The following is a 27,867-nucleotide window of genomic DNA, read 5'->3' as shown; positions in this document are numbered from 1 at the left end:
AGACTGGAGATGCACTCAGGCTCGGCTTCCAGCCCAGTGTTGGGAATCCTGGGTGGCCCAGGTTGCCATGGCATCGCGTTGGACTCCACCCTCTCTCTTCTCCCGCCCCACTCCCGAGCCAGAGTTACGGCGGCCAGTCACGTGCCCTGCTGCGTAACCACACCTCTGCTTCTCCAAGCAATGTCAAGCGGTCACGTGTGATAGCAACAGATCACGTGGTTGCCATCGCCCCTCCGCCCCTTTCCCCTCCCCGCCCCCTTCCCGTTCAAAGCTGCTCCCGGCTGCCCCTCTGCGCCTGAGTAGTATGGTCACGTGTCCCGAACGTCCGGCGTTCGCCCCGCCCCCTCGATTTCCGCGCGCCTCTCTGGCAGCTGGTCACATGGTGAGGGTGGGGGTAAAGGGGGCCGCTCTAGCCTGCGGCCTGTGTCTATGGTCGGGCCCTTAGCGTCCAGCTGCCCGGGACCGAGCTCGAGTGTATGGCGCCGCAGGAACCGGCTCCGGGGCCCCGATAACGGGCCGCCCCCGCAGCTCCAGACACGGGGTGAGGTAAGTGTAGCCCTTTCCAGGAATGGGGACCATACTCGCCCTCCGCGGCTTCCTACGCGGGTTGGTTATGCCCTCGCTCGAGGGCGGGAAGTGGGGCAGGGTGTGATATGTTCCTTTGTGGCCGTAGGAAGGTGCAATTTCAGGGACTGGGTGTAGGGTCTTCGATGTAGGAAATGTGTCGTGTGGCATTTCCCTTGTGCGGGGTTCGATCGCCCCAAAGGAAAATGCATTTTTTTATTCTAGGAGCTCACGCGGCTGGAGGGGTTGGGGTTAGGGTCATTGTGTTACCTGGGAGTCGGCATCATGGAAGTTTGGGAAAGGGACGGGATGCTGTTGGTGTTGTCTTTGTGATGTCTTTTGTGGGAGTCACTTTGTTGCTGCAGGCTCATACCATCCGAACTGTGGAAGGAATTTCGGTGGTAGGAGTCTCTGTGATTGTAGGGTCTCCTCTGGTCTGAGAATGGCTACCCCTCGATATGAGCCAGTGGCTGAGATTGGTGTTGGTGCCTATGGGACGGTGTATAAGGCCCGTGATCCCCACAGTGGCCACTTTGTGGCCCTCAAGAGCGTAAGAGTCCCCAATGGAGGAGGTGCTGGAGGGGGCCTGCCCATCAGCACAGTCCGTGAGGTGGCTTTACTGCGGCGGCTGGAGGCTTTTGAGCATCCCAATGTTGTGCGGTGAGAAGATGGAGGGTTGGGAGTGGGTAGTAAAAGGGAAAAGACAACCTAACCTATAGGTGTGGAGTGGTGGTCAGGAGAGAAGTGGGGACCCTGAGGGAATAGAGGAGGCCATGTTGGGTCAAAGATGATTGCTCAGTGAGTTACCATTTGTTCCGGCCAGGCTGATGGACGTCTGTGCCACAGCCCGAACTGACCGGGAGACCAAAGTGACCCTGGTGTTTGAGCATGTGGACCAAGACCTAAGAACATATCTGGACAAGGCACCCCCGCCAGGCTTGCCAGTGGAGACCATCAAGGTAAGGTGGGCAGACACAGAGGTAGATTGGGACCTTTGTAGTAGCATCTGTTGTGATTTCAGGTATGGTGCCTAGTTCCCAGTTTCTCTGTACCTCCCCCTTCCAAACCAGGATCTGATGCGCCAGTTTCTAAGAGGCCTAGATTTCCTTCATGCCAACTGCATCGTTCATCGAGATCTGAAGCCAGAGAACATTCTGGTGACAAGTGGTGGGACAGTCAAGCTGGCCGACTTTGGCCTGGCCAGAATCTACAGCTACCAGATGGCACTTACACCTGTGGTCAGTAGAATGATGGTAGCCAAAATGGGGCCAGGGGAGGAGAGTGATTGCCCATAGCAGTTGAGAAGCCATGCGTTTTTTACATCCTTGATTTTAGTGAAGCAGTTGTGCTTCAGGGTAATTCGTAGGACCCTCATCCACTCTTCTTATTCCCGTTAGGTTGTTACACTCTGGTACCGTGCTCCAGAAGTTCTTTTGCAGTCTACGTATGCAACACCTGTGGACATGTGGAGTGTTGGCTGTATCTTTGCAGAGATGTTTCGTCGAAAGTATGGGGCCCAAGTATCCTGAACATCTTGAATTTCCCAAATCTCATATTCATAAACCACATCCATACACTGCCCACTCTTCCACTTGAATTCAACTGGCCACCTTGTCCATAACCAGCAGCTCTGAAATGTCGTGGAGTTAGGAATTTCGTAACCCTTTATTCTCCTTACGCTATGTTTTGAGCCACTAAGCACTAGTCATTCTACTACCATATCTTTGAAAGTGACTGCTACCTAAATGAATGTCTCTTTTCACCTTAGGCCTCTCTTCTGTGGAAACTCTGAAGCTGACCAGTTAGGCAAAATCTTTGAGTAAGTGACCTGCAGAGGGGAAGAGTTTTCCATTCTGAGGCCTTCTCTTTCTGCTGAGCCCTGAATGGCAACTGGCTCTGCCCCTGGAGATGGGGGCTGGAGAAGGGCCCTCCTGACCAGAATTCTCCTGTTCCCCATAGCCTGATCGGACTGCCCCCAGAGGATGACTGGCCCCGAGATGTGTCTCTACCCCGAGGAGCCTTTTCCCCCAGAGGGCCCCGCCCCGTGCAGTCGGTGGTACCTGAGATGGAAGAGTCTGGAGCACAGCTGCTGCTGGTACTGGGCTTGGGCATAGGCATGGGGTGAGATTGGGGTGGAAAATGGAGCAGGATAAAAGGGACCCAAACACATTGTGGTTACTGAGACTTGTTGGTTGGATGGGCTAGTTTTTATTGCTGCTTTGAATGGCTGTCCACAAAGAGGGATATAGAAAATAGCCCATCCCAGGTATTGTTGGGGGTGAGCAGAAGTCTTTTTTCATGGTTTTCTGACCTTTGCCTCCCTTCTTAGGAGATGCTGACTTTTAACCCACACAAGAGAATCTCTGCCTTCCGAGCCCTGCAGCACTCTTATCTACATAAGGCAGAAGGTAACCCAGAGTGAGCCATGGAATGGTTGCAACAGAACCAAGAGAAGAGAAGCCAACGTTTCCCTTCCTTTGAACATTTGAGTGGAGAGCCCCCCACTAAGAAGGTGACCTCTGCCTTCATCTCTGAGGCTATGGAGACGACTCCAACTTTTTATAGAGCATATTTTGCTGCCTTAATGACATTCCCCTCCCACCCCTCCTTTTGAGGCTTATCCTTCTCTTGCCCCCTCTGTGTCCTTACACCAAGGGGTATGTCCCTTGTTCTTCCCTTTCCCTATACTTTGATATTGGGATCCTTTTTTATACAGGAAAAACAACAAAACAAAGAAATCTGGTCTCTTTTTTTAATGTTTCTTTCTCTGGTTGGCTTTGCCATTTGGGGATTTGAAAAAAACCATTTGGAAGATGGAACTTCCCTGCACATTCTCATTAGGTCACAGGGCCTACATAGTCAGTGGAGCCCCTCAGCTAACTAAAAAGAAGAAAAGGCACTTACGTTGCTTCTTTGATTATGGAGTTTAAATGGTTTTTATTTTTATATTCACTGAACTTCCCCAAACCGAGTCCTGCTTATTACAAGAGTTCTTGGTTTTCTCTCTGGATCTGTCCCTGATTTACTCTTGGAGCAAAGATGTGTTGAGATGGTCTAGTATGTGGAAGGGAGAAGAGGGGAAACAGCCAGGAACGACTCCAACCCCCATCCCATTTCATGCACTGCCAGGAGCTTCCCATATCCACTTAGGGAAAGAGGAAGGAAGGTTTTTCTTTATTCCTTATAATATTGCTCCCAACAAAACACGTCAAGGCATAAAGCCTAGCTATTCAGTCATCTTTAGGGAGCATGGCAAAGGGCCTTTCCTTTTTCTCAAACAAAAAGGGCTATAGACCCCAGGTTTTCCCTAAGGGAGGAAGAAAAAGCTTAGGAAGAGCAGAGAGCAGGAGAGAAGTCAGAAGGATCCAAAGTCTCATAGAAAGGCACTGGGGTTGGCTCGAGGATCCTTCTGATTCCGAAATCTCATTGCTAGCCAAACACCAAGGATCTGTAGAAGCAAAGGGAAAGAGATAAGCACCAATTCTGAATCTCTGGGGCTAAGACTTAGAGATGTAGAGGAAGGACATAAGGGAACTAGAGAATGTTACCTCTGTAAAGCTAAAGAAGAGTCCAACACCCCCCAGGATTTTCAGGGCTTCATCTGAATGCTTAAGAAACTTTTCTCCACACATCTGGCATGTGGGGCTCCGGCTCTTGCAGATCTGAGGATAAAACACACGTATGTGTGTTTGGAGGATGCAGAATTGCTACAGTGCTCTAGCCTAATATCTATGGTGAATGACCCTAGAAATTATCTTCCAGATCCTGATCAGTACCCTACAGACTGGAATCTCACTTGGCTAATTCTCTAGTCTCTGTATCCACCCCGCCACTCCCACCAGCACACAGCCCCAATAAAAGTGAGGTACTAGAGAGAGGCAATCACATTCAAACTCAAATCTGCCAATTTGGGCATTGGCCTTACACCCCATGTCCGTCCATTCCCGCCCCGGCACCCTGCACCCTTTCCCACACCAACTCACTGCAGTGCAGAAAGCATAATCTTGTTGGTCCAGGGTTGTGAGGTTGAACAAGCCACAGCAATCAAAACTTCTTTCCAGTTCATCCCGGGTCTTGTTGCTCATCACCCACCAGGAAGCATTGATGACATCTGTCTGGAGGGTATAGGCAGAAGGAAATTATTTGCTGCTAACCTTAAGAATCCCCTACATCCTGATCCCAGTTCAACTGCCTCCGTTTCCCTGTTCTAGTGAAGGGCGTTAACATTCTTCAGAAGCAAAGGTGCAGACACAATGATAACTACACTCCCTCTGGATCATCCTCATGGACAATTAGCCAGACATCCCAGAGGAAGCAGATGGCTCAAGATTCTGAAAGTGGTGGACCTAAGGATGACCTTTGGGGCCAGACTGAGGGTAAGGAGTTAGAGGGTAGAGGGGGGAAAAAAATCAAGTACTTGAAAGGGTACCCTCTTACCTGTTTGCTTAGGTTAATAGCCAGACATGAGCAAGAGATTCCAAACTGGAAGACGAAGACCAAACCAAGGATGATCATGTACTGAGAGGAAGAGTTATGGGAAAAAAAAAAGTCCTAGATTCTTTTATGTTCCACCTATAATAACTATCTGATCTAGTCATAGAACTTATAAAATTATGTCAGTTGAAAACAATAAAATCATCAGCTTCTGTTTCATAGAGTATGGTATAAGGGAGGGCAAGGAGACATATCCCCAAATCCCTGAAGTCTCCTACCCTTGTCACTAACTACCTAGCTGACTCGGCCCTCCCAAGAGCCCCAGTGCCCCCATCACTTCAGGTCAGGATACAAAGAACAGCAGTACTTGGTGGTGGTTGACAGCACCCACCAGTCCAGCCACCGCGATGAGAAGAAGGAAGACTCCCACAGCAATGACTCCTCCGATGATGTGGATGCTGGACACCAGACCCAGGCCCTTAGCCCAAGCAGCCACTCCAATAAGCAACAAGCCTACCAGCTATGGGAAACAGCAGGATACATCTCAGAATTCTAGTGTGCACCACAGCCAAAGGCCATGGCGGGTGGGGGGGGCGGGGGCGGGGCCCGGGGGTTGGACAAAAAAGGAAAACTGAGTTTTGTGTGAATGAGGGAGAGGAGGTGCTACCATCAGGACCAGGAGCATCCCTGGGCGTTCCTCCCATCAGAGGTCAGAATGGTTGGGATAGGGGTGGGAGGTGGCAGGGATAGTAGAGTCTATGAATATAAAAGGGAACATTTAGCTTCATCCATCACTTCTATTTGGGAGAAACAAGTTCACAAGAGGGAGGGCTGGGCCTTTATGCCCACAGCCTTCAGTTCATTACCCCCACCCCCAGACAAACCCTCTGATCACCGGAAGTCTCCCCTCATCCCACGGAAGTCCCCAGGAATTCCCTCTTCGCCGGAAGTTCCCGGGAATCTTCCTGGAATCCCCAGTACACCCCTCTCCCCATTGGAAGTACCCTAGAGATTCTACCGGCTCTCTTTTCCGATCTGAAGCTTCCCCCACCTCCCAAACCTCACCATGTAGACTACGTTGAGCGCGCACAGCGCATTCTTGGAGCAGGCAAAGCCTCCGCAAACCATCTCCCCAGCTTTGGGGACCCAAGTGGTCCCAAGGACTTGGGGGGAGGGTCGTGGGTACCGTCTTCTTGGACCCCGACAGCTTCTGTCCCTTTAAATCGAGTCCAGCCAAACCCAATCCTCTGCGCCTGCACCGTCCCACCCCTGCCTTTGGATTGGCGAATCTCGGGGCTAATCCAGGACGTCGATGGCCTGAATGCCAATCAATCTGCATTGCGTCACTGAACCTCCTGCCGGCCCCTCCTTTAGGTTCTTTATTGGATGAAACTTAAAACTGGGGGCAGGGCTTCCAGAGAGTCTCATAGTGACCAGAGCCTAAACTTCAAAACCCCGGATTGAAAACAGAGCTTTCTGTGGTGGCAGCTGGAAGAGGTCTTTTCCGAGGGAGGAGGCTCTAGAGAAACTCCGGTGAAGAGAGAGAAGGTGCCGCTTCGAGGGCCGGGTGAAAGGGCTCCTCCCCTGAAGGGAGCGCCCTCCCGCCCCTTTCCCCTTCTCCTGCAGTGACCTCATGATGACGCCCTCGTTCGCTGCTATTGCGTCACACTTTGGAACACCCAGAGAAGCAAAATACTGAGCTCTTTACCCCGGCTACAGAGGCCCTGGGTTGGGCACAGCGACACCTAGCAAATACATGTTTGCAAGTGCGTCCACTGGTACACATAGTCTGTTCCATATCCCCTCCTAACGGGGTGTGAACATGCTATTAATTCAATATGAAAAACAGCAGCCTCGGGCCGGCGCATTCCTGTATGTGACAAAGCCACAGGTACAGACATGAGTGGGCTGGAGTCTTCAGAGTACATGCCTGATCCTGGGCGCGTAAAAAAAAAAATAAAAAAGACAAAGGGAGGGGTCTGGAATATGCATAAATATGAGGGGAAGGAGGAGTCTTCACATTTTCACTAGGCGCGGCCGTAGTGGTTGATCAATATTTGTTTATTATTAAATAAGTGCTTTGACACACGGCCTTTTTTTTTTTTTTTTTTTTTTTTTTTCCGGTACGCGGGCCTCTCACTGTTGTGGCCTCTCCCGTTGCGGAGCACAGGCTCCGGACACGCAGGCTCAGCCGCCATGGCCCAGCCGCTCCGCGGCATGTGGGATCCTCCCAGACCGGGACACGAACCCGCATACTCTGCATCGGCAGGTGGACTCTCAACCACTGCGCCACCAGGGAAGCCCGACAGACGGCCTTCTTCGTGAGGATGGGAAAGGGCATAGTTCCTCTTTCCCCCAAGAGAAAGAGGCAGTCATAGTAGGAACACAAATGAAAAACCTCCCTTCAAACCCACAGAATTATTTACATTTGTGCGTACTTAGATTCTATGCCTAAGTGGCACCATCTTACCGCTAGAGTCAGACTGCATGGGTTCCAACTTTGCCACTTACTAGCTGTGTAACCTTGGCCAGTTACTTAAGCTTTTTGGCCTGTGCCTGTTTCCTAATCTGTAAAATGGGGATAAATAACACTACACCTACCTCTTGGGTTGTTGTGAAAATTGAATGAGTTAATATATGTATATAGAATGCTTAGAGCAGTACCTGGCACATAGTAAACACTTATTGTTTGTTATTATTGTTCAGGCTATTTTACAGTTTCCCGTGGGTAATCCTAACCCTAATTCTCATCTCCAACTACACATTAATATATTAAAATCCCCTATCCTTCACAAATTAGTATCAGTTAGATAAGCAGGAGAAGAGGCATTTGGCAGGGCCAGAAAGGTTTGTGTCCTGAAACAAAATGATTACATCAAACTATCCACTATTTGCCCCCTCACCCACCCCTGCATCTTCATTCTGTCCTTCAATTCCTCATCCACCCTCTTCTCTTTCAGGTACTAAATCAAGGGCAAGACAGTGGTATTAGGGATAAGGGGTACTGGTTGGCAAGCATCTTAGTTGGGTAGTGTAGTGAAAAAGGTATCAGGACTATAATCAGAAGACCTAGATCGGTATCCTTGTGTCACCTCTTACTGGCCTCTCTGAGCTTCAGTTTCCTTTTCTGCAGAATAGGGATTAAAATCCTACCCCTTGGGCCTGCCGTGAAGTCTGTGTGTGTGAAAGTGTGTTGTAAACTATTAAGTGTTATAGATGAGCTAATTATTATGAAACGAATTGAACATGGAGCCTGGTGGTTTTGTCTGGTTACAGGTTACTGTCCTCCATAACCTGTTCTCCCTGTACCTACTTGGCCCTTTAAAGCAGGAGGTGGTTGCAGTGGGGAAGCCGACTAAGGAAGGGTAACGTTGCAAGATGTAAGTATGTGAACTCTTCGGATGTGCAGAGTAGGTGGGGAGTACAGCTGTAAGCTGGAATGCAGGGCATTAAAGGTGCCAGGCCGGATGTGTATGGATTCCTGTGAGAGTTTGAGACTGAACACAAACCTGTAGGTCATCAAGAGTTTGGGATTGCACCTGGGACCTGGTGTGCCACATTCTCCCAGCACCAACACCCATCTTAATTAGCCACCTCCCACAGGAGGCCCTGGGATGCTTGTTAAGGTCTCTCCTTCCACCTGGCTGGGGAATCATAGCAGGGACTGGCTGGCAGAGCTGATAGGCCAACGCTAGAGGGGGTGGGTGGTGTAGGAGGTAGTGCCGACCCAGGCTGTGGGTTTGAAACTCACCAGTCAGGAAGTGAAGTCGACAGACGGAAGGGCAGGCAGGGGAGGGGAGTTCTGGGGCACAGCAGAAGGGGCCTTCTGGGGTTTGGGGGCTGCAGGGCCATGGGCTTCAGGCCCAGAGGTTGCTGTTAGCCCAGCAAGACAGATCTGGGCAACATGAATGCCCAGAGGCAGTTGGCTGTAGCTGCAGTGAGAGCAGAAGTCAGACGACATGAGGTGACCAGGCAGGCTCTAAGCCACCTCAGGAAGCTGGCAGAGAGGGTGAGCAACCCTGAACTTCGGGACAGCATTCAGGCTTCAGTGGACCGCGTACGAGGTAAGAGAAGGATTAGCTCCCAACTTGGGTGTATTGGGGACCAGCAGGGGCATATAAGGGCTTGCTGGATCATACAGCACTTCCCAATCAGCCACTTTCTAGTCCCCAAGATGGAGCTGGGACTCGGGGGGGAAGAATACATTTGGAAAGAATGGAAAAAGACATGGGAGGTATCATCCTTCCTCTTTCCCCAACTCTGATCCTTCTCCCAGGGGATCAAAATACAGGTCACTGCTGAGCTGACCTTGGCAATGGAGAAGTGGGTGAGCATAGGGGAAGACAGGCCGTGACAGACCCATGGTAGACTTGGACCCTGCCTGGGGAGTCCGGGGCAGGAAGCAGTTTGGGGCAGGAGGTTCTGGGACTGGATAATGTGGTCATTCCCAGGACCCATGAAGGATCAGTGACCTCTTGTTCTCCAGCTGTAGAGAGAACACACACACACACACACACACACACACACACACACACACCACAACAGATTGAAATACACCACACAGAGTATCTCAGGCTCCCAGACACACACTAATGCTCACACAACATGCTCTGCACAGCCAAAGTGCAAAGAAGTTCCCAGGACTCTCCTCGGTCCCCTCTCCTCCCCGTGCTCCCGTTCCTGTCTGCCTCCCCCCACACCTTCCGCCCTACGTCCTTAGTGCCCTTAGAGCAAGTGATGACAACACAGGGAGGAAGTGCTGCCATGGCAACACCATCCGCCACATCCTCCTGTCCACCCCAGCCTTCAATCCTGTGGTGGGGCCCTGGCAGGAACAGCTTCTCTCTATCCACAAGGCCCCACCACTAAGGAACTGGTGGAACTGGAGGTCACCTCTGGTCCAGTGTCATCTAATTTGCCCCTAAGCTGCAAAGAGCCAATAAAAGCCGGCTACTTTGCTCATGAAAGGTGTCTGGGAGAAGCACATCCTCTGTCATATCCTGGTCTCTTCCAGCCTCTCCATTCTTAGCTGCTTACCTGGGGGTTGGGGTGAGTGGATGGGTAAGATACTGTTCTTTCCATCAAGGATACCTCCTGCCAGACCCCTCTGATAGTAGAGGCCGTCAAAGCATACCCTGGGGAAGAACCAGTTTGGTTCAGGTTCCTAAGGGAACAGTCTGATTCCCTTCCCATTGCCTTTCTTCCAGTAGTGCCCCTCTCACCTCCTGTCCCCCACCATTTGCCAAGAACTACAGCTGATACCTTCCCTACAGCTGTTGGAAAGGCAGACCTAGGGGGGAGTGGCCCCATGGGGCCTCCTAGGTAGGAACTCCAAGCTCCACCCCAGTAGGAGAAGAAAAGGGTGGGAGAGGAAAGAGGTTTAGCCAGGTAGAGGAACTCAGTTTAGCTCTGGAGGGGAGGGAGTGAGGAGGGGTGGAGGCTGAACTCTCTGAGAAGACCACTCTTCATAAGTGATTTTTGTTCCACTCTAAGAGTCAGTATTCTGTTCCCATTGAACTTAAAGGAAAACTGAGGCCACCAAAGGAAGGAAGGAGAATTAAGCCAGAATCAGCAAATCTTCACCTACTCTTTCAGAAAAGGCTGCTGAAGGGTCTTCTGTTCTGGGGATGGTGTCATCCTGACGCTGCGGTGGGAGGGGGGCTCTGGAGGGGGGTGCTGACCTCGGGACAGGTCCGCGGAGGGATAGGATACATGTCTCAGGGAGAACAAAGGGCACCCAGCATCCTGGTACTGCCCCCCTTACCCCCTACCAGGCCGAGCATGCCGCTGGCTTCAGCCTCCGAGAGCCGCCCACGGCAGCACTTATTATAGTCTCCGCTGCGTCAGGAGGGTGGGACGCCAAATTAGGGGAACGCTGAGACTCCCCAAGTCCCAGAGAGGGGTCTTCAAGGCTGAGAGGAGGCCTCCCTCGACGTCCACGCCACAACTGCCGGTCTCAGCCTCTGTCCCCCATCGGCCTACCCCCTTCAACCTTCTCCCTGGGCTGGAGGACAGTAAGCCTTCAACTCCAAGGTCCCTAAAGGGGTGGAGGACACAGAGCAGACGTTTTCCATTCTTTCTGTGTGTCTCCTCTTTAACCTTCTAAAAAAGCCCCACCCCGAAAACCTCAGGTGATTGAATGGAAACCCAGAAGAGGCCTGTACCCTCTGCCTCAACTGAGGGCGGTCTTTATATTCGGGGTGCTAAGTACCCCACACGTGGGTAACCAGGTGTGAGGGTGGTGCCTCCATTAACCCCAAATCCCCTGGAGGGTGCCCCCGCCCACCATACACACCGATCCTCCTCTCTGCTTATCCCCGCTGTTTCTGAGGCACTCTTGGAGCTACGGTTGCTATGGAGACCGGATGAATTTTGGTATGGGGGGTGGTGTCAGTCTGTAGACGTATTCCTTCTCCTTCCACCCCGAGCTGGAGTCTTTTGACTGACTTTTCGGCCTGTGTTCCTCGACTCCGCAGATCTTTCCCCTCCTGAAGCACCCCCTCCTTCCACCCACCCTGCTAAGTTCCATGTTTGTCCCCATCCCCAGGGAACACTTTCCAAGTTCACTTTGGGACAGTTAAGCTCAAGTACGGCCCAGTCAATGCACCGCGTATGGAGGGTGGGGGTGGGCGAGGGGGCTGGGTCATGGGGAAGGGGACTCTTGCAAGTACCTGGGGGAAACAAGGGGTCCTGGGAAAGGGATTTCAGGGCTCCCCACTTTCCCACATCAGCTTCCCCAGAGTTGGCAGTGAACCCGCATTTGCTCCGTTTTCTGCGGGGATCGTCCACCCATACACCGATCTTTACTCTCGAGCCTAAATGTCATACCCACAGTAGCGCTCCCTGACCGGGGTGTGCTAGGGGAGGGTGCTGGAGTGTTGGAGTAGGTGAGTCCAAGTTCCAGGAAATCCAGCCCAGGATTTGGGAGGGAAATCCAGTCCTGGATTTTGCACCGCCTTCGCAGACAGCCGTGCTGGGGGAGAGAAGGTGCGGGGGGAGATAGAGTGGGGAGGGGGGGCCGGGGGCCGCCTCCTCCTCACTGTGAGGGGAGCGCCCGGACACAGCGCGCATCCGGACCAAGCCGAGCCCCGGCGAGCCCCCCAGACCCTGCGCCCGGATCTCACGCCCCTCCTCTCCTAGACCCCAGACCCGTGGGTGCTCACCCCCTCCGGCTTCCCTCCTTCCTCCCCCGCCGGCGCCTGTATCTCCATCCCCAGCATCCTCCCCGCGCCCCTGCGAATCCCCCGCACGACCAGCCCCATTAGCTTCCCACCCTCCTTAAGACCCCCTCTCCGACCCCCCATCCGTGGCCCCTTACCCCTTGAGTCCCCATCCCCCCCGCCTCCCCCGCACCGGTTCTTCTCCCTAGCCTCGGGTTCCTCTTTTCTGCCCCCTTTTCCTTCCTCTCCCCTCTTTGCCCCTCTACAGTCCTCCCCGCCCTCCCCCGCCCATCTCCGCGCCGCCACCCAGGCCGGGGTGCGGGGTCCGGCGCGCCTCCCTGGAGCAGCACCAAGGTCCCGGGGCTCCAAAGGGGTGGGGGGGCAGGGCGGGGAGCATGGGGAGGGGGCGCCCCGTGTGATGGGAGGGGGGCGCAAGCGGAGGCGGCGGCGGCGGCGGCGACAGCGGAGCCGGGCCGGGGTCTCAGCGGGGTCCGGGGGCTGGGGGCAGCGAGCAGGGCGGCCCCATGGCCGGGCCCCCCTGAGGCAGTCCGGGGGAGTCTCCTCCCCTCCCCAGCTCGGGGGTCTCGGGGCCCCATGAGCCGGGGCGCGGGCGCGCTTCAGCGCCGGACAACGACCTACCTCATCTCGCTGACCCTGGTCAAGCTCGAGTCGGTGCCTCCGCCGCCGCCTTCTCCGTCTGCGGCCGCAGCTGGTGCCCCGGGGACCAGAGGTACCGAGACCGGGGATCCTGGTAGCCCCCGAGGCGCGGAGGAGCCGGGCAAGAAGCGGCACGAGCGTCTCTTCCACCGGCAGGATGCGCTGTGGGTCAGCACGAGCAGCGCGGGCGCCGGGGGCGCCGAGCTCCCCGCCCTGTCCCCGGCTCCGGCCAGTCCGGCCCGCCCCGTCTCCCCGGCTCCCGGCCGCCGCCTCTCCCTCTGGGCCGCCCCTCCCGGGCCCTCACTCTCCGGGGGGTTGAGTCCCGACCCCAAGCCTGGGGGCGCCCCCACCTCCTCCCGGCGCCCCCTGCTCAGCAGCCCGAGCTGGGGGGGTCCGGAACCCGAAGGCCGGGCGGGCGGCGTCGTCCCCGGTTCTTCCTCCCCGCACCCCGGCACCGGCAGCCGGAGGCTCAAGGTGGCGCCTCCTCCGCCGGCTCCCAAGCCTTGCAAGACCGTGACCACCAGTGGCGCCAAAGCCGGCGGGAGCAAGGGCGCCGGTAGCCGCCTGTCATGGCCCGAAAGCGAGGGCAAGCCCAGGGTCAAGGGGTCAAAGAGCAGCACCGGGACTGGAGCTTCTGCCGCTGCTGCTGCCGTCACCGCCGCCGCCGCCGCCGCCGCCGGGGGAGGGGAAGCGGCAGCCACGACCGCCGGTGGGGTCGGGGCTGGGCCCGGAGCCCGAGGGAAGTTGTCCCCTCGGAAAGGCAAGAGTAAGACCTTGGACAACAGTGACTTGCACCCGGGACCGCCTGCTGGCTCTCCTCCTCCGCTAACCGTCCCAGCAACCCTGGCTCCAGCCGCTGCTGTCACCGCCGCCTCCGCGCTGCCCACTGGGCCTGCACCTCCAATCACTCTGGAGCCTCCAGCTCCGGGGCTGAAACGGGGCCGGGAGGGGGGCCGAGCATCCACTCGAGATCGCAAGATGCTCAAGTTTATCAGCGGCATCTTTACCAAGAGCACAGGGGGGCCTCCTGGCTCCGGACCTCCTCCCGGACCCCCAGTCCTGTCTTCTGGCAGCGGGTCTAGGGAGCTGCTGGGTGCAGAGCTCCGCGCTTCCCCTAGTGAGTAGGACCACGGCCTGAGAACAGCGAGGGGAGGGCACCTGATATGCTCAGCTTGGGGTGGGGGAGCGGGTGTGCAGGACTGACTTAGAGAAGCTTCTTTCTTGGGTGGGTGGATGAACCAGGCTCAATTCTCTGCCAAGGACTGGGGCAAAGGATAAGAGGTCCTGGAGCCGGGTGAGCAGGCATTGCGGGACATGAGAGAAGACTTGATTTCAGAGGGACTCAGAAAGCCTCAGAGCTTTCTGGGAAAATAATGCCCTTGGTCAGCGTGGCTGTAGGAAATTGCTCCCAGAGAAGCCCCAGACCCCACTTCCAGCCTCAGCTGGACTCTGGGAGATGGAAACTGGGCTTTGCCTTTCCCAGAGGAACACTGAAGGTGAAAGGGATGAGGAAGCCTCAGTTTCTCCTGAGCACTTGGGGTAGGTGGCATGAGCGTGACCTTGCAGGCAGCTCCTCACCAGGGACAGGTCTTTTCCTGGGCTGAGAGCAGGCTAGTGAGGCAGCAGGGAGGCAGTGGATTTCCTTCCAGGCAGTGAAGGCCGATTGGGCAGTACGAGAGTACGTGGGGGCTGGAATACTTGAATTGTGAAGGGAGAGGGGCTGATAGGAAGCCTCACTTCACCCACCGCCCACCCCGGCCCCCTAGCAGCATTGAAACCCGCAGGGGACCGACCAGGAGTGACTCAGGGGGGTGGAACTGCTGCAAAGGCAATTCTTACCCCTGGAGACTTGGGAGAGGGTACGGAGAAAGTAGTGTCTTTTTGCGGGGAGGGGGGTGTCTTTATTTATTTATTTTCTGGAAGAGAGAGGCGAGGGCGTCTTGGTTCTGCTCACACTCCCAGGAGAGGAGGCGGGTCCGAGAGCGCGGGCGGCCCCCGGGGTTTGGCTCTGGTGCGGGTGGGAGCAGATGGCTCCGGATCCCAGAGTTCCCGCCGCAGCTGCGGCGCCCCGGGAACGTCCGGCTAGTGTCAGGCGCGGGGGCTGGACCCGGCGGGCGGAAGGAGCATCCTTCCCTGCCCCGTGCCCCCATCCCTCCCCAGGCCTGTGGCTTCTCTCGGCCAGGGAGTGGAGCCCTTCCCCACCGTTCTCTTGGAGGGTGCTCGTGGGAAGGGTATGGGAGAGGGAGGTATAGAAAAAAATCCAAGCTCCATTCCTTGGGCTGTGGGGAGGGGTCAGGGCCACCGTGCCGTTGACCTTGAAAAGGGGGAAGGATATCCTCACCTCAGTTTCTGTCCTGTGAAACGGAGATTGAGGAAGACCCACTCCCTTCTATGTCCCGGCCCCTCTTCCTGAGATCTGCCCTGAGAATCTGTCAAGCCGGTGGGGAGGGCACCTTTTCTCCTTCCAGAGGGAAGAACCCACCACTGTCAGAGCCTTGGTCCCTCGGTCTGGAGCAGGGACCTACGTTTGGGGATGTGCTTTAAGGGAGATGCCAACTGAAGTATTTTTGTCTCGCTGGCTCCGTTGCTAAGCAACCACTGAGCGGCGGCAACAGCTGTGGGGAGAGCGGCTAGGATGCGAGGACTGGGGTCCACTCTCAAACCTCGCCTTTCCACACAGCTCTCCAGCCCAGGCTGGGCAGCTGCAAGAGGAGGAGGGCTAGCTGAGGGTTGGGAGCCCTCCTTGGCCTGGAGCATCCCCTCTTACAACTGCTTTTCGGTTACAGAGGCTGTGGTCAATAGCCAGGAATGGACTTTGAGCCGCTCCATTCCTGAACTGCGCCTGGTAGGTAACCCAGTCCCCTTGTCTTTATGAAGATTGAGCTCCCTGCCCCCCACCCCACCCCCTACCCCGCCTCCACAGAACTCTCAACTCCCTCTCCTTTACCTCTTCCCTTCCCTCTCTGTGAGGATGGGGAATAGTTTTCCAGTTCTCCTGAGATTCTACCTTCATGGCACCTTCCTGGGACTTGATACATCCGCACAACCTTTTCTTCTATAGTCTCCCTTCTTCCTGCTCGTCCATGTTCCTCTTCCAGGCTTCTCATTTCTGACATCTCCCCTCTAGCCCTTCATGTTCTGTTGCCTAGAATTGGGTAAAATTTTCCAACTAGTGCCTAGAGCTGTGACATGCCCCCCACCAGACATGCATCTAGTATGTTTCCTAAACAATGCAACACCAAAAAAAAAAAAAAAAAAAGGTACTGAGTTGTTGACATTCTTCAGCTTGTGGTACACTTCCAGCTTGAGATCATTTCTTACACACGCATGGCCTGATCCTCCCAAATGCTCCCTCCTGACTGACTGTCAGCCAGGCCCTGTAGGACCCTGCTTGGATGATTTAACACTGCCAGTTCCTTTGAGTTCTCTGGAGTGTCCAGACTCAGTTATCCTCCTTCCTCCTAATTCCTGCAATCTCTGTTCTACAACCTTGTCCTCAGGGTGTGCTGGGTGATGCCAGGAGTGGGAAGTCATCGCTCATCCATCGATTCCTGACCGGTTCATACCAGGTGCTGGAGAAGACAGAGAGTGAGTTCTCAGGAGCTGTAGTAAGCTAAGGATTGGGGTCAGGGATCCAGGCAGTGTGATCGATGACTATGCAGGTATGCAGACCAGAGGGAAGAATAAGGCCAGAATAGCAAAAGTACAAGGAGAATGGGGAAGTTTGGTGACTGTGACCTCTGACCTCCTACCACATCCAACTCTTCTGGACAGGTGAGCAGCACAAGAAAGAAATGTTGGTGGATGGACAGACTCATCTGGTGTTGATCCGAGAGGAAGCTGGGGCACCTGATACCAAGGTGAGGGATGAGATGATGGGGTAGGCAGGTGGGCTGGGGTCAGCACTAGCCAAAGGAGAGGGCTCTGGTTTCCCAGGTCTCCTTGGGAATAGCATCCAGAGGAGTGGACCTGTCTGACCATCCGTTTGCTCCCTCACCCTCCGCAAGTTCTCAGGCTGGGCAGATGCTGTGATCTTCGTCTTCAGCCTGGAGGATGAGAACAGTTTCCAGGCCGTGAGCCGTCTTCATGGGCAGCTGAGCTCCCTTCGGGGGGAGGGACGAGGAGGCCTGGCCCTGGCATTGGTGGGGACACAAGGTAAGGAGAGGCTGGGGAAGTGCTGCTTTCAGGGGAGTTCCTACTGGGTATCACCCAACATAGGTGAGAGCTTGGTAATGTGTGGACACGGCTACTTGGACTTCAGTAACGCTCTGGAAGGAGACTGGTCTCCAAATAAGAGAGTCATTAAACCAAACATAAACTTACGAAGGTCTGAGAGAGAAAAGAGGACTCTCCAGGATGGAAGGGACAGCTACAGTGGCAGTGCTCATTCCTCTGAGATGTCACCTACCTTGTGTTTCTCACGCTGCCATTTCCTGATGCCACCACCATGGTAAATACAGAAAATCTCAGGCCCTTGTGTGGCTAGAAAGCCTTCTGCATCTTCCCCTTGCTACAGCTGGGTCAGGCTGACACTTTTCAAGGGAACTTATCTAAAAACAAAGAGAAGACACAAATGAAATGATGGAGAAAACACAGAGAGGGCCACCAGGCCATCTTTTCCAGCAGAGCCAGGAAAAGCTTCTCCAGTACCCACCTGTACGAAGCCGGCAGGACTTTCTGTCTGGATGCCTATCTTGCAGGTGGCTGCTTCCACCTGTCGCTTGCCTCCTGCTTTCTTGCTGCAGATGAACAGTCCACCTGTTATCCGGGGACATTCAACCTCTTCCTAGTTCATCTGCCAGGTGTCCTCCCACTCAGATCAGGGTTCATTGAATTTGCAAGGCTGGGTGACTGTCACTCATGAGTCTCAGCCATTTCAGACTTTACCAGGACGTTCCATTCACCTCTGGAGTATTTTTTATTCTCTGAAGACACTCACACAAAGCTAACCCACCCTACTCATGCTGCAGCTGGGCATGTGAGCTGGGCTCAGCATTCACAAAAGGCTTATATGCTCCCATTGCACTGGGTCATAGGAGGGATATTCTCTCATACCGTGTCCTAGTGGTCCCAGTCTAGGACTAGAGCCCAAGAGAAAGGAAAGGAGCAAAGTGGGGATGGGGCCCCCTCATCCAGTCCTCCCCCTTTCTTGTCCCCTTAGACCGGATCAGTGCTTCCTCCCCTCGGGTTGTGGGCGATGCTCGTGCCAGGGCTCTGTGTGCCGACATGAAGCGCTGCAGCTACTATGAGACTTGTGCAACCTATGGGCTCAATGTGGACCGGGTCTTCCAAGAGGGTGAGTGTGGTGATCCCCACATATGTAGGAATCAGGGAGCTGGGGACTAGGATATTCTTAGAGGTCACACATCCAGGCCTCTCTCTGAGAGTGACAGGGAATTAACCAGCGTAGGAGGGAGGAGGGACCAGGGAGGTCAGAGAAGGTTTGCTTCATAGCCACAGGTACTTCTGGGCAGGAGGAGCTGGCTAGGCTACAGGTGGCATGAAGGCCACGGTGACGAGGAAGTTGGGGCCTATGTTATCTCCCGAGGAGTTCTCAAAGCTGGGCAATGAAGGGTGGTCTTGGGTATCTGCCCTGCTCATTCCTCCTTCTCCTCCCCCTCCCCTCAGTGGCCCAGAAGGTGGTGACCTTGCGCAAACAGCAGCAGCTTCTGGCCGCCTGCAAGTCCCTGCCCAGCTCCCCAAGCCACTCAGCTGCTTCCACTCCTGTAGCTGGGCAGGTGAGTTGGGGTTTCAGGGTCCACAGAGGGGCTGGTAGGAATCAGAGGAAGGGCTAGTGATCCAAGGACAGGTACAGAGAACCCAAGGAGGTGGTGGGGGGCAGATGGAAATTGCAGTGATACCATTTGTAGAAAGTGCATTGGACTGGAAATCAACCAGGTTTGAAACACCATTTGTAGCGTCCTTGAGCAACTCACCTAAACGTTCCAAGGTTGTCAGGAAAATTGTATGGCATAATACTCGTGAAGTCAACCTTTGCAAAATCTAAAGCACTGTGACAATGCTAGTGAGGAGTTTTATTATTAATGATAATACAAATAAGTGGTGATGACATGAAGGAATATCTCAAATTCCTCAGAACTTGATGTAACTGTAGCTTGGTGGCGGGGGGGGCATCTCAACTGTTCTGACCCCTCCATCTGCCTGCAGGCTAGTAACGGGGGCCACACTAGCGATTACTCTTCTTCCCTCCCATCCTCACCCAATGTTGGTCACCGGGAGCTCCGAGCTGAGGCAGCTGCCGTGGCTGGATTGAGCACCCCAGGGTCCCTGCACCGGGCAGCCAAGCGCAGGACCAGCCTTTTTGCGGTATTGGACATTCTAACCTCCTATCATCCTGTCCTCTGTTACCTGCCCATCTTCCCTCATCCCTAGACCTCTCTGTTGGGCCCTTCTGCATCTGTCTTCCCTGTCCTTCCGTCAGCATATCCCTCTATCCGCCCTCTAACTGATGCCAGTAACCATTCCAGAATCGTCGGGGCAGCGACTCTGAGAAGCGGAGCTTGGACAGTCGGGGAGAGACGACGGGGAGTGGGCGAGCCATCCCCATCAAACAGGTGGGTGGTCCAGGGACTGGGGGCAGGCTGGGGGCAGGTGGTCTTAACTGGTTTTCTCCCATATGCCTCTTTCTGTTCTTCAGAGCTTCCTACTAAAGCGAAGTGGCAACTCCTTGAACAAAGAATGGAAGAAGAAATATGTGACCCTGTCCAGTAATGGCTTCCTACTCTACCATCCCAGCATTAATGTGAGTGCCAGAGACTGGCTGGGCCACACCGGCTGGCCTTGGATGCACTTCTAGCTCTCCTAGTCTGTGCCTCTGACAAACACCAACATCGGTTCTGGGAAGCGCTAGTCCTATTCTTTTCAGTTTAGCAAACATCCGTTAGGCACCTACCATGTGCCCATGAAGGAGATGGAAATGTAAATACATCTCCCTGGGACTTGCAGTCCAGTGAGAGAAAATGGAGGAAGGACCTGCCATTCGGGGATGCTTTCTGGAGGAGACTGTGCTGGGCCTGGTCTGTTGGGCTCGTCCCCTAGAGCTCATCCGAACCCAGTCCGCTCCTAGAGCCCCCTCTCCAGCCCTTCTCTAGCTGATATTATTGGCTGCTTCCCAGCACCACTGAGGACCCCGACCTTCCCTATACTCTCAACCCCTATACTGCTGCAGGATTACATCCACAGTACCCATGGCAAGGAGATGGACTTGCTACGAACAACAGTCAAAGTCCCCGGCAAGCGGCCGCCACGGGCCATCTCTGCTTTTGGCCCCTCAGCCAGCATCAATGGGCTGGTGAAGGACATGAGCACTGTCCAGATGGGGGAAGGCCCTGGTGAGTGCGGCTGATGACAGAGGGGCAGGAGAGGGGCCAGGGCTAGGAAAAGGAGGGGTAGCAGGGAAGAAGGGAATGGGACTGGCTAAGCGGGAAGGTGGGTGATGAAGAGGGACCCTGTACGGAATGGGGCCCAGAGACTGAGTAGCTCACTGAGGATTTATCTTCTTCCCCTTCTGACAGAAGCCACCACTCCTACCCCAAGCCCGAGCCCCAGCCCCAGTTCCCTGCAGCCACCACCAGACCAGACATCTAAGCACCTGCTGAAGCCAGACCGGAATTTGGCCCGAGCCCTCAGCACTGGTCAGTGAGGACTCACCCTCCATCCACTGTCTTCCAGATCCAGATGGGATGCAGTGGGAAGTGAAACTGGGGTGGGAGCTTGGAGGCTGAATGCATGAGTGGACACCTTGAGCATCAACTGGGTGCCCAGGCACCCAGCTCAGTCATACCGTGTTTAGCATAATGGCTAAGACAACTGGGTTCTAGAGCTAAGCTGCCTGAACTTGAACTTGAATCCTGGCTTGCCACTTGGGCAAGTTACTTGACTTCTCCACACCTCAGTTTCCTCATCTGTAAGAGGGAGATAATAGTTTCTACTTCAGATGGTTGCTTTGAGGCTTATACTGAGAACATTGTGCAGCATATAGCCAGCCATCAATGTTTGGAATGTTTGGAGATATGTGTTTTTAAAAAATAGCAAGTAACGTTGTAACAAATGGTCCTCACAACAACTTTGTCGGGTCAAGATGATTATCCCCATTTTAGGGATGAAGAAACTGAGGCTCAGAAGATTAAGTGACTTGCTCAAGGTCTCAAGGCCAGTAAGTGGCAGAGCCAGGATCTGAGTTCAGGTCTGACTCTAAACCACTCATCTGCCCTCCTCCCCAGGAGTGATCAAGGGGGACCTCCTAGAGAGGGTTGGCTGAGGAGGGGGACCCTAAAATGCCAAATCTAGTTCAGGGGAGACAGGCTATGGAGAAGTCAGGAAATCTATGGAGGGGGCAGCTGAGGCAGCTGTGTCCCCCTCCCCAAGACTGTACCCCATCTGGAGACCTGAGCCCCCTGAGTCGGGAACCCCCTCCTTCTCCCATGGTGAAGAAGCAGAGGAGGAAAAAGTTGACAACACCATCTAAAACTGAAGGCTCGGCTGGGCAGGCTGAAGGTGAGGCCCTGGCGGGCAGTTCTACTCCCACCCTGGACCCTCACCCCTAAACTCCAGATCCCTGACCTCACTCCTGCAGGAGGAGGAAAAGTGCCTGAGCTGAGTGCTTGACTATGATTACCACTCTGCACATTATTTAGTGAAAAATGGATGGATGCCCCTCAGCCCCTGTCCTTCCTCCCATTCCCCAGCCAATGCCTTTTACCCCAGTAGTCCCCAGCCCCTGTTCTCCGTGACCACCCCCCAAGTCTGTAGCTCCTGCTCCCTCTCCTAATGACCCTCTAATTCCTGTTCCTGCCCTCAACTCTGCTTATCACCCCAGCCCCTGCACCAGAAGGCCCCATGACCCCCAGGGACTCAGCCCCTGACCTCTATGTCGCCCACTGACCCACAGGGACTCAGCCCCTGACCTCTATGTCCCCCACTGACCCACAGGGACTCAGTCCCTGACCTCTATGTCCCCCATGACTCCTCAGCTCCTGGGCTCTGACCACCCAGCTCCTGTTCTCAATAACTTCCTGTGATTGCCAAGCTCCCCCAACAGCCTTTGACTACAGTGATTCCCATTCCTGCCCCTAGTGACTCCTCCCAGACCCTTGAGACTCCTCCTGAACCCCAGGGACCCCTCACCCCAGGCCTGTGAGCTCCTGTCCCCTTTCCCCGTGTTCACTCAGATCCTGGCCATCCCTTCCCCTCCCAGAGACCCGGCTCCTCACTGGTCATGATAACCAGTCCCCACCGCCCCTGCTCTCTGCCGGGTGCTCAGACCCGGGTTCCAGATCTGCCTACTCTCATGGCTCTTGGCTTCTGCTCTACTCTGCTCTGGGGCCACTGACTTTAGTTCTGCTTTCTCTCCCCATCTGTCTGTCCTGCTTTGTCTCTGGAACTGTCTGTCACTATCTCTCTCTCCATCTCTCCGTCTGCCTCTCTTTTTCTCCTTTCTTCGTCTCTTTCTCTCTTCTGCTCTTCATTCTGTCTCTATCTCCTTCGCTTCGGGAAACCAGCCAAGCGCAAAATGTGGAAACTAAAATCCTTTGGTAGTTTAAGAAATATTTATAAAGCAGGTAACAAGCGGGGAGCTGGGTGGGGCGCTCAGCTGGGGTGCAGAGGGGCGGGGGTGTCCCTGCCTTTCCCTGCATGTGCTCGGGCTTCCTGCTCTCCCCCACCCTCTGCTTCCCCAACGACTCTGCCCCACTCCCTGGGGCTTGGGATGGATATCAGGGAGGAAGGGTTTGGGGAAGGCAGCTCCTGTTTGAATTCTGTCCCTCATGACCCCATCCCATCCCCCAACCCAGAGGAAAACTTCGAGTTCCTGATCGTGTCCAGCACTGGTCAGACGTGGCACTTTGAGGCAGCCAGTTTTGAGGAGCGGGACGCCTGGGTTCAGGCCATCGAAAGTCAGATCCTAGCCAGTCTGCAATGCTGTGAGAGCAGCAAGGTCAAGGTAATGGGTCGGGGATCGGGCGGAGAGCAGAGGTGAGTGTCTGAGGAGTCCGGATAAGGGCTCAGAGGGAGAGTCAGTACTAACCCCAACCCTTCCTGCAGCTGCGCACAGATAGCCAAAGCGAAGCCGTGGCCATCCAGGCGATCCGGAACGCCAAGGGGAACTCTATCTGCGTGGACTGCGGGGCCCCCAGTGAGCGCAAGGGAGCAGTGGAGGGACCTGGGAGGGAGTGTGGTTCGCTGGAATTGATGAATGATGGGGTGCCCGTGCTGCTCGGCCAGGAGCTGACCCCTGCATTCCGTCCCCAGACCCCACGTGGGCCAGCCTGAACTTGGGCGCACTTATCTGCATCGAGTGTTCTGGCATTCACCGGAACCTGGGCACACACCTGTCCCGCGTTCGCTCGCTCGACTTGGACGACTGGCCGCGGGAGCTGACCCTGGTGCTGACAGCCATTGGCAACGACATGGCCAATCGCGTGTGGGAGAGTGACACGCGGGGCCGTGCCAAGCCCACGCGGGACTCTTCGCGGTACGCGTGCAGGAGGCGGGTAGGGGAGACTTAGGGTGCGCGGCTCCCGAGAGGGTCCCCTGGGTAGGAAGCAGAGGTCCTGGGTTGCGGGGTTCCTAGAGCCCTTCCCGTTGATCCCTGGTCCTGCAGGGAGGAGCGTGAGTCATGGATTCGCGCCAAGTACGAGCAGCTGCTGTTCCTGGCGCCGCTGGGCACTTCCGAGGAGCCGCTGGGCTGCCAGCTGTGGGCCGCGGTGCAGGCCCAGGACGTGGCCGCCGTTCTCCTGCTTCTGGCCCATGCGCGACACGGGCCGCTCGACACCAGCCCAGAGGACCCGCAGCTTCGCTCCCCACTTCACCTGGCGGCCGAGCTCGCCCACGTCGTCATCACGCAACTGCTGCTATGGGTACGTGAGCGGGGAGATGGTAAAGGGGTCTCTGAGGGCTCCGTCTGGCAAACAGCCAGGCGCCGGAGAGCCCGAGGGCCCCAAAGGGACCCTGGAAGTGGGCTTGGCGATCTCGCGGAGCCGGCGGGCGGGGATTGGCCCCGGGGACGCTCCGTAACGCGTCCGTCTCCGCCCTTTAGTACGGCGCCGACGTGTCCGCCCGCGACGCGCAGGGCCGTACGGCGCTGTTCTACGCCCGCCAGGCTGGCAGCCAGTTGTGCGCCGACATCCTTCTCCAGCACGGCTGCCCGGCTGAGGGCGGCAGCACAGCCACCACCCCCAGCGCGGCCACCACCCCCAGCATTACCGCCTCGCCCAGCCCCCGTCGCCGGAGCAGCGCCGCCAGCGTGGGCCGAGCCGACGCCCCTGTCGCGCTGGTATAGTTGCGCCGCCGGAGAGACACCCCCTACCCCACCACGGGCTGGGCACGACCACACTGGGTGGACCGCTGGACAGATGCACCCACTTACCTCTCCAATCCGCACCCCGTCCCATGGGAGCACTTCTTACCCCCCCCCCCACAGGAGGGCACAGCCCCCACGCCTCCCAGAAGACACAAACTCACCTCCCTCTCCCCAACGAGGCATGGAGACCCCATCTTGACACGCCCCCTCTCCACTGTTTGCACACTCGGATTGCTCTGGGTCTACCCTCTGGGTGTTTGCGGGAGGGGACGCCCCCGTCGCGGTCCCTGCTCCTGGCCGTTTGGATGTGCCCGCTTGCGCCCCCTAGGGGTGGGAGAAAAGCCCCAGTCCTGCCTGTGCTCGACAGTCCCACGGCGCGCGAGCACTTACCCAGGCTGGCTCCTGGGGCGACGCCACGCCACAGGGAGGGGTTAGTAAGTGGGAGGGCTAGCCCTGGGACTTGAGGCCAATAAGGGGGACCCTACCCCTTCCATGCTAATCTCACTGCCCAGTGAAGGGGGAAGGGCAGCGAGGGGCAGGACCCCTGCTGCCCATGGGGGCAGGGGGTCCCCAACCCTTTCCGTGAAAGGGACCATGAGGAGTGGAAATCAGGACGTTCCTCCCACATCCACCCATGGATGGAAGCTAGAGGGTCGGGGGAGCCTAAAGCCTGGGTCCCTCCTCACTACTATCTCGGGAGGGAGAAGGAATGGAGCAGGAGCGGGCTAAGGGGGACTTGGGAGGGGCCTTGTAATTTATTGCTTTGTTCCCCAACAAGGGGGCGGGGGCGGGCAGGGCTTGGGGAGGGCGTTTCAGGGTAGGGAAGCCAAGGGTGGGCCGAGGGTGGGGTGGGGTGGGGTGCTCTCGGGTTGTGAGTGTCTGTGACCGTGACTGCGTACCTGTGACTGTGCAGCGCCCGTGGTGATCTGGGGTAGGCGGCACCCCTACAAAGGGACCCCTCCTCCACTGTTCTTCCTGTCCAGCCCCTCCCTTCCACTGGAGCAGCTCCAGACCCAGGCCTCAACCCCAGGATCCCTCCCAGCCAGGGTTAAGAGGATGTGAGGTGGCTGGGAGGGTCTCCAGGCCCCCTGTCTCATCCCCGGAAAGGGGGTGCTGGGGTGAATTTACCTGGCCCAGCCCCGCCTCCCTCAGTCAACCCAGCCCTTGGGTAGTCTGTGTCAGTGGTTTCCGGTATTTTTTTTTTTCCTGGCTAAAATATTTTGCAAAGGACCAGGTAACTGGGGAGAGGAGAGGGGCGGGGGCAGGGGGGAATACCCCCCCCATCTCCTCCAAGGCAGGTGGTGTGAATCTTCTTCAACAGCAATTAAAGAGGAAGTGATTTTGTCTAGGGGGTGAGCTGCTGGTCTGTTCTTGAAGAGTTGGGTCAGGGAATGGCCTTGGTCAAGGTGGGGAATTGGAGGTGGGAGAGGGCCAGGGAGGGTGCCTCCTGCTGGGGCTGGTGGCAGGGCAGTATCCAAGGGCGCGGAGGCAATAGGTCAGATGCTCCATTGTGTACAACAGTTCCAGGTTCATGTAGTAGAAGGAGACAGGCAGTTCAGGGCAACAGTAGGGACCCAGGGAGAAGAGAAGTCACTAACTCCCAAGATGACCCCTGTTTTGGGAAGGAGTTGGGGCATGGAGCTTAGAGAAGAGGATAGAGGAGGGAGGTGCTTGGAGGAGTGAGAAGATAGAGTAGCTTTGGTTAAGAGCAGGAACTTTGGAGTCAGATCTGATTTTGACACCAGTACCTCCACTTCATAGTTAGGTGATCTTGGGCAGGTTACCTTGGTGGCATCTGTTTATTTGTAATCTGAACAATATCTGTTCAGAGGGCACCTGGTAGGGGCTCCAGTATCAGTCCTGGAGGACTGCCCCAGGCCAGCCTACCCACTTTGAGCACCTGGTACCAGAAGTAGAGCTTTATTGTAAGGGTCCCTCTCCCGGCAGGGAGGGAAGGGATGGAAGGTCTCCCAATCACAGATGTCCCTGGTGTCACAAACTCCATGTTCAGCTGAGGCAGACATTTGCCCACCCCCATGTCATGCACAGGACTGCAAGGACACAGCAGCCTGAGGCCAGCGCAGCCACCAAGAGCTGCTGCATCTCATGGTTCAGCACATAGTCAGTCCTGCTGTTCTTGTGTGCAGCTGAAAGCGTTTGACCTGGTAGAGGGACCGGTGGGGGAGGTGGGGGTGGGCGGCGGAGGGCCAGCAGCCTGCACCGGCTGGGCAAAGCCACACACGTGTTGTCAGCTACCTTGACAAACCAGTCTGTGGCCCAGCGTCCTCCGGTAGGGTTGGTTCTGGCCCTCTGCACCCCTCATCCCCACGATGGATGTTCAGTCGCAGGTGCACCACTGAGCTGGTTGAAAGAACAGGCCCAGATCCCACTCACATGGGAGGCCCGGGTTCTACAGGGCCCTAGGCTGGGTGACCACCTAGCACAGCACCCTGACCCAGGAAAAGGTGGATTCAGGGTTGCAGGTGCAGTAACAGGTGCAGATGCAGGTGTGTGGTCTGGGAAGGCAAAACAAGAGGAAGAGAGGCAAGTAGCAAAGAAGACTCCACTGGAAGACCCAGCCGCCCCTCCCCTTTTTCATCAGAGACCCTGGACTCCCCCACTCCATCCCCACTTTCCTTCTTGGTGGCAAAAGCTCACTCCCTTCCTCAGAAGCTCAAGAGTGTGAGAGACTATGGGGAGGAAACAAGGACCCTGGAGAGAATGAAAGGACCTCAGGGAACCACAGGCCAGTGGGAAGTTCCTTTCAGTTCCTACCAGAGAAAAGTGGTCAAGGTTTCAGCACCCCACATCAAATCCCCACACTAAGTACTCCACTGGCTCCTTTTTGTCATGGGCTGCATCTTGGCCTGTGGGAAATGTAAAGGGTGGTCATGGGTGGGGTGACAGAACACTGAGCCCTCCAGACTGTAGCAGAATAGGACTCTAGAAGGGGACTCCCTGGGAGCTGAAGGGGAGCTGCTGCCCCTTAACATCCACGCCATCTTCCCAGCTCCCCTTGGTGTCCTCACCTGGATTCCTGCTGCCATTCGCCATCCTCTCTTCCTCACCCCTCCTGGTTACCATCTGCCAGACACCCTGCTCCCCTCCTCTTGTGTGCCTTAGCACAGCTGGGAGTTTTACCAGAAGCCAAAGGAAAGTAAAAAGGAATTAATTATTGAAAGTACAATGATTAAATCTAGTGAGGTCTCTAGAACTCTCTTTTCTTTTTTATTTATTTATTTTTATTTTCTATTGAAGTACAGTTTATTTACAGTGTTGTGTTAGTTTCTGGTAAACAAAGTGATTCAGTTACATATATATATATATATATATATATATATATATACTCTTTTTGTGTTCTTTTCCATTATAGTTTATTACAGGATATTGAATATAGTTAGTTCCCTGTGCTATACAGTAGGACCTTGTTATTTATTTTTATTTATAGTGGTTTGTGTCTGCTAATCCCAAACTCCTAATTTATCCCTCCCCCACCCACTTTCTCCTCTGTTAACCATAAGTTTGTTTTCTATGTCTATGAGTCTGTTTCTGTTTTGTAAATAAGTTCATTTGTATCACATTTTAGATACATAAGTGGTATCATATGATATTTGTCTTTCTCTTTCTGATATATATATATATATATATACATATATATATATATGTATATATCCCACATCTTCTTTATCCATTTATCTGTCGATGGACATTTAGGTTGCTCCCATGTCTTGG

General features: G+C 55.2%; 3 protein-coding genes across 7 annotated transcripts; 2 read left to right on the top strand and 1 right to left on the bottom strand.

The window, feature by feature from the left end:
- The first annotated feature begins 279 nt into the window (after window positions 1–279).
- CDK4 (cyclin dependent kinase 4) lies at window positions 280–3,302 on the top strand. 4 transcript variants are annotated; one of them, XM_059082343.2, is made up of 8 exons: window positions 280–546; window positions 988–1,224; window positions 1,388–1,523; window positions 1,635–1,802; window positions 1,962–2,071; window positions 2,333–2,383; window positions 2,524–2,659; window positions 2,894–3,302. In XM_059082343.2, exons 2-8 carry the CDS (start codon window positions 1,007–1,009, stop codon window positions 2,984–2,986), a joined length of 912 nt encoding a protein of 303 aa, XP_058938326.1. In that variant the 5' UTR covers window positions 280–546; window positions 988–1,006; the 3' UTR covers window positions 2,987–3,302. The 4 variants fall into 4 exon arrangements, with proteins under 4 accessions (XP_058938326.1, XP_066865759.1, XP_066865757.1 ...); XM_067009656.1 differs by having other exon boundaries at window positions 341–546; window positions 930–1,224; XM_067009657.1 differs by having other exon boundaries at window positions 391–546; window positions 970–1,224.
- On the bottom strand, window positions 2,750–13,087 carry TSPAN31 (tetraspanin 31). 2 transcript variants are annotated; one of them, XM_067009659.1, is made up of 6 exons: window positions 12,798–13,087; window positions 5,351–5,518; window positions 5,002–5,082; window positions 4,548–4,679; window positions 4,113–4,226; window positions 2,750–4,012 (listed from the first exon to the last, which is right to left on the bottom strand). In XM_067009659.1, the coding sequence occupies exons 3-6, from the start codon at window positions 5,077–5,079 to the stop codon at window positions 3,938–3,940; spliced, it is 399 nt and encodes a 132-aa protein (XP_066865760.1). In that variant the 5' UTR covers window positions 5,080–5,082; window positions 5,351–5,518; window positions 12,798–13,087; the 3' UTR covers window positions 2,750–3,937. The 2 variants fall into 2 exon arrangements, with proteins under 2 accessions (XP_066865760.1, XP_058938345.1); XM_059082362.2 differs by lacking the exon at window positions 12,798–13,087 and adding an exon at window positions 6,064–6,280.
- On the top strand, window positions 12,659–25,483 carry AGAP2 (ArfGAP with GTPase domain, ankyrin repeat and PH domain 2). The gene is made up of 19 exons (XM_059082321.2): window positions 12,659–13,932; window positions 15,602–15,660; window positions 16,316–16,403; window positions 16,590–16,675; window positions 16,823–16,970; window positions 17,977–18,111; window positions 18,444–18,553; window positions 18,984–19,142; window positions 19,304–19,390; window positions 19,474–19,578; window positions 20,005–20,167; window positions 20,351–20,470; window positions 21,204–21,332; window positions 22,337–22,396; window positions 22,628–22,776; window positions 22,878–22,968; window positions 23,085–23,307; window positions 23,437–23,692; window positions 23,872–25,483. Exons 1-19 carry the CDS (start codon window positions 12,753–12,755, stop codon window positions 24,112–24,114), a joined length of 3,591 nt encoding a protein of 1,196 aa, XP_058938304.1. The 5' UTR covers window positions 12,659–12,752; the 3' UTR covers window positions 24,115–25,483.
- The last annotated feature ends 2,384 nt before the right edge of the window (window positions 25,484–27,867 follow it).

This window comes from Kogia breviceps, chromosome 12, assembly GCF_026419965.1.
Source record: "Kogia breviceps isolate mKogBre1 chromosome 12, mKogBre1 haplotype 1, whole genome shotgun sequence".
In the NCBI taxonomy this organism is placed as follows: domain Eukaryota; kingdom Metazoa; phylum Chordata; class Mammalia; order Artiodactyla; family Physeteridae; genus Kogia; species Kogia breviceps.
The sequence above is the reverse complement of the archived record's forward strand: the minus strand, read 5'-3'. Positions and strand labels throughout refer to the sequence as shown.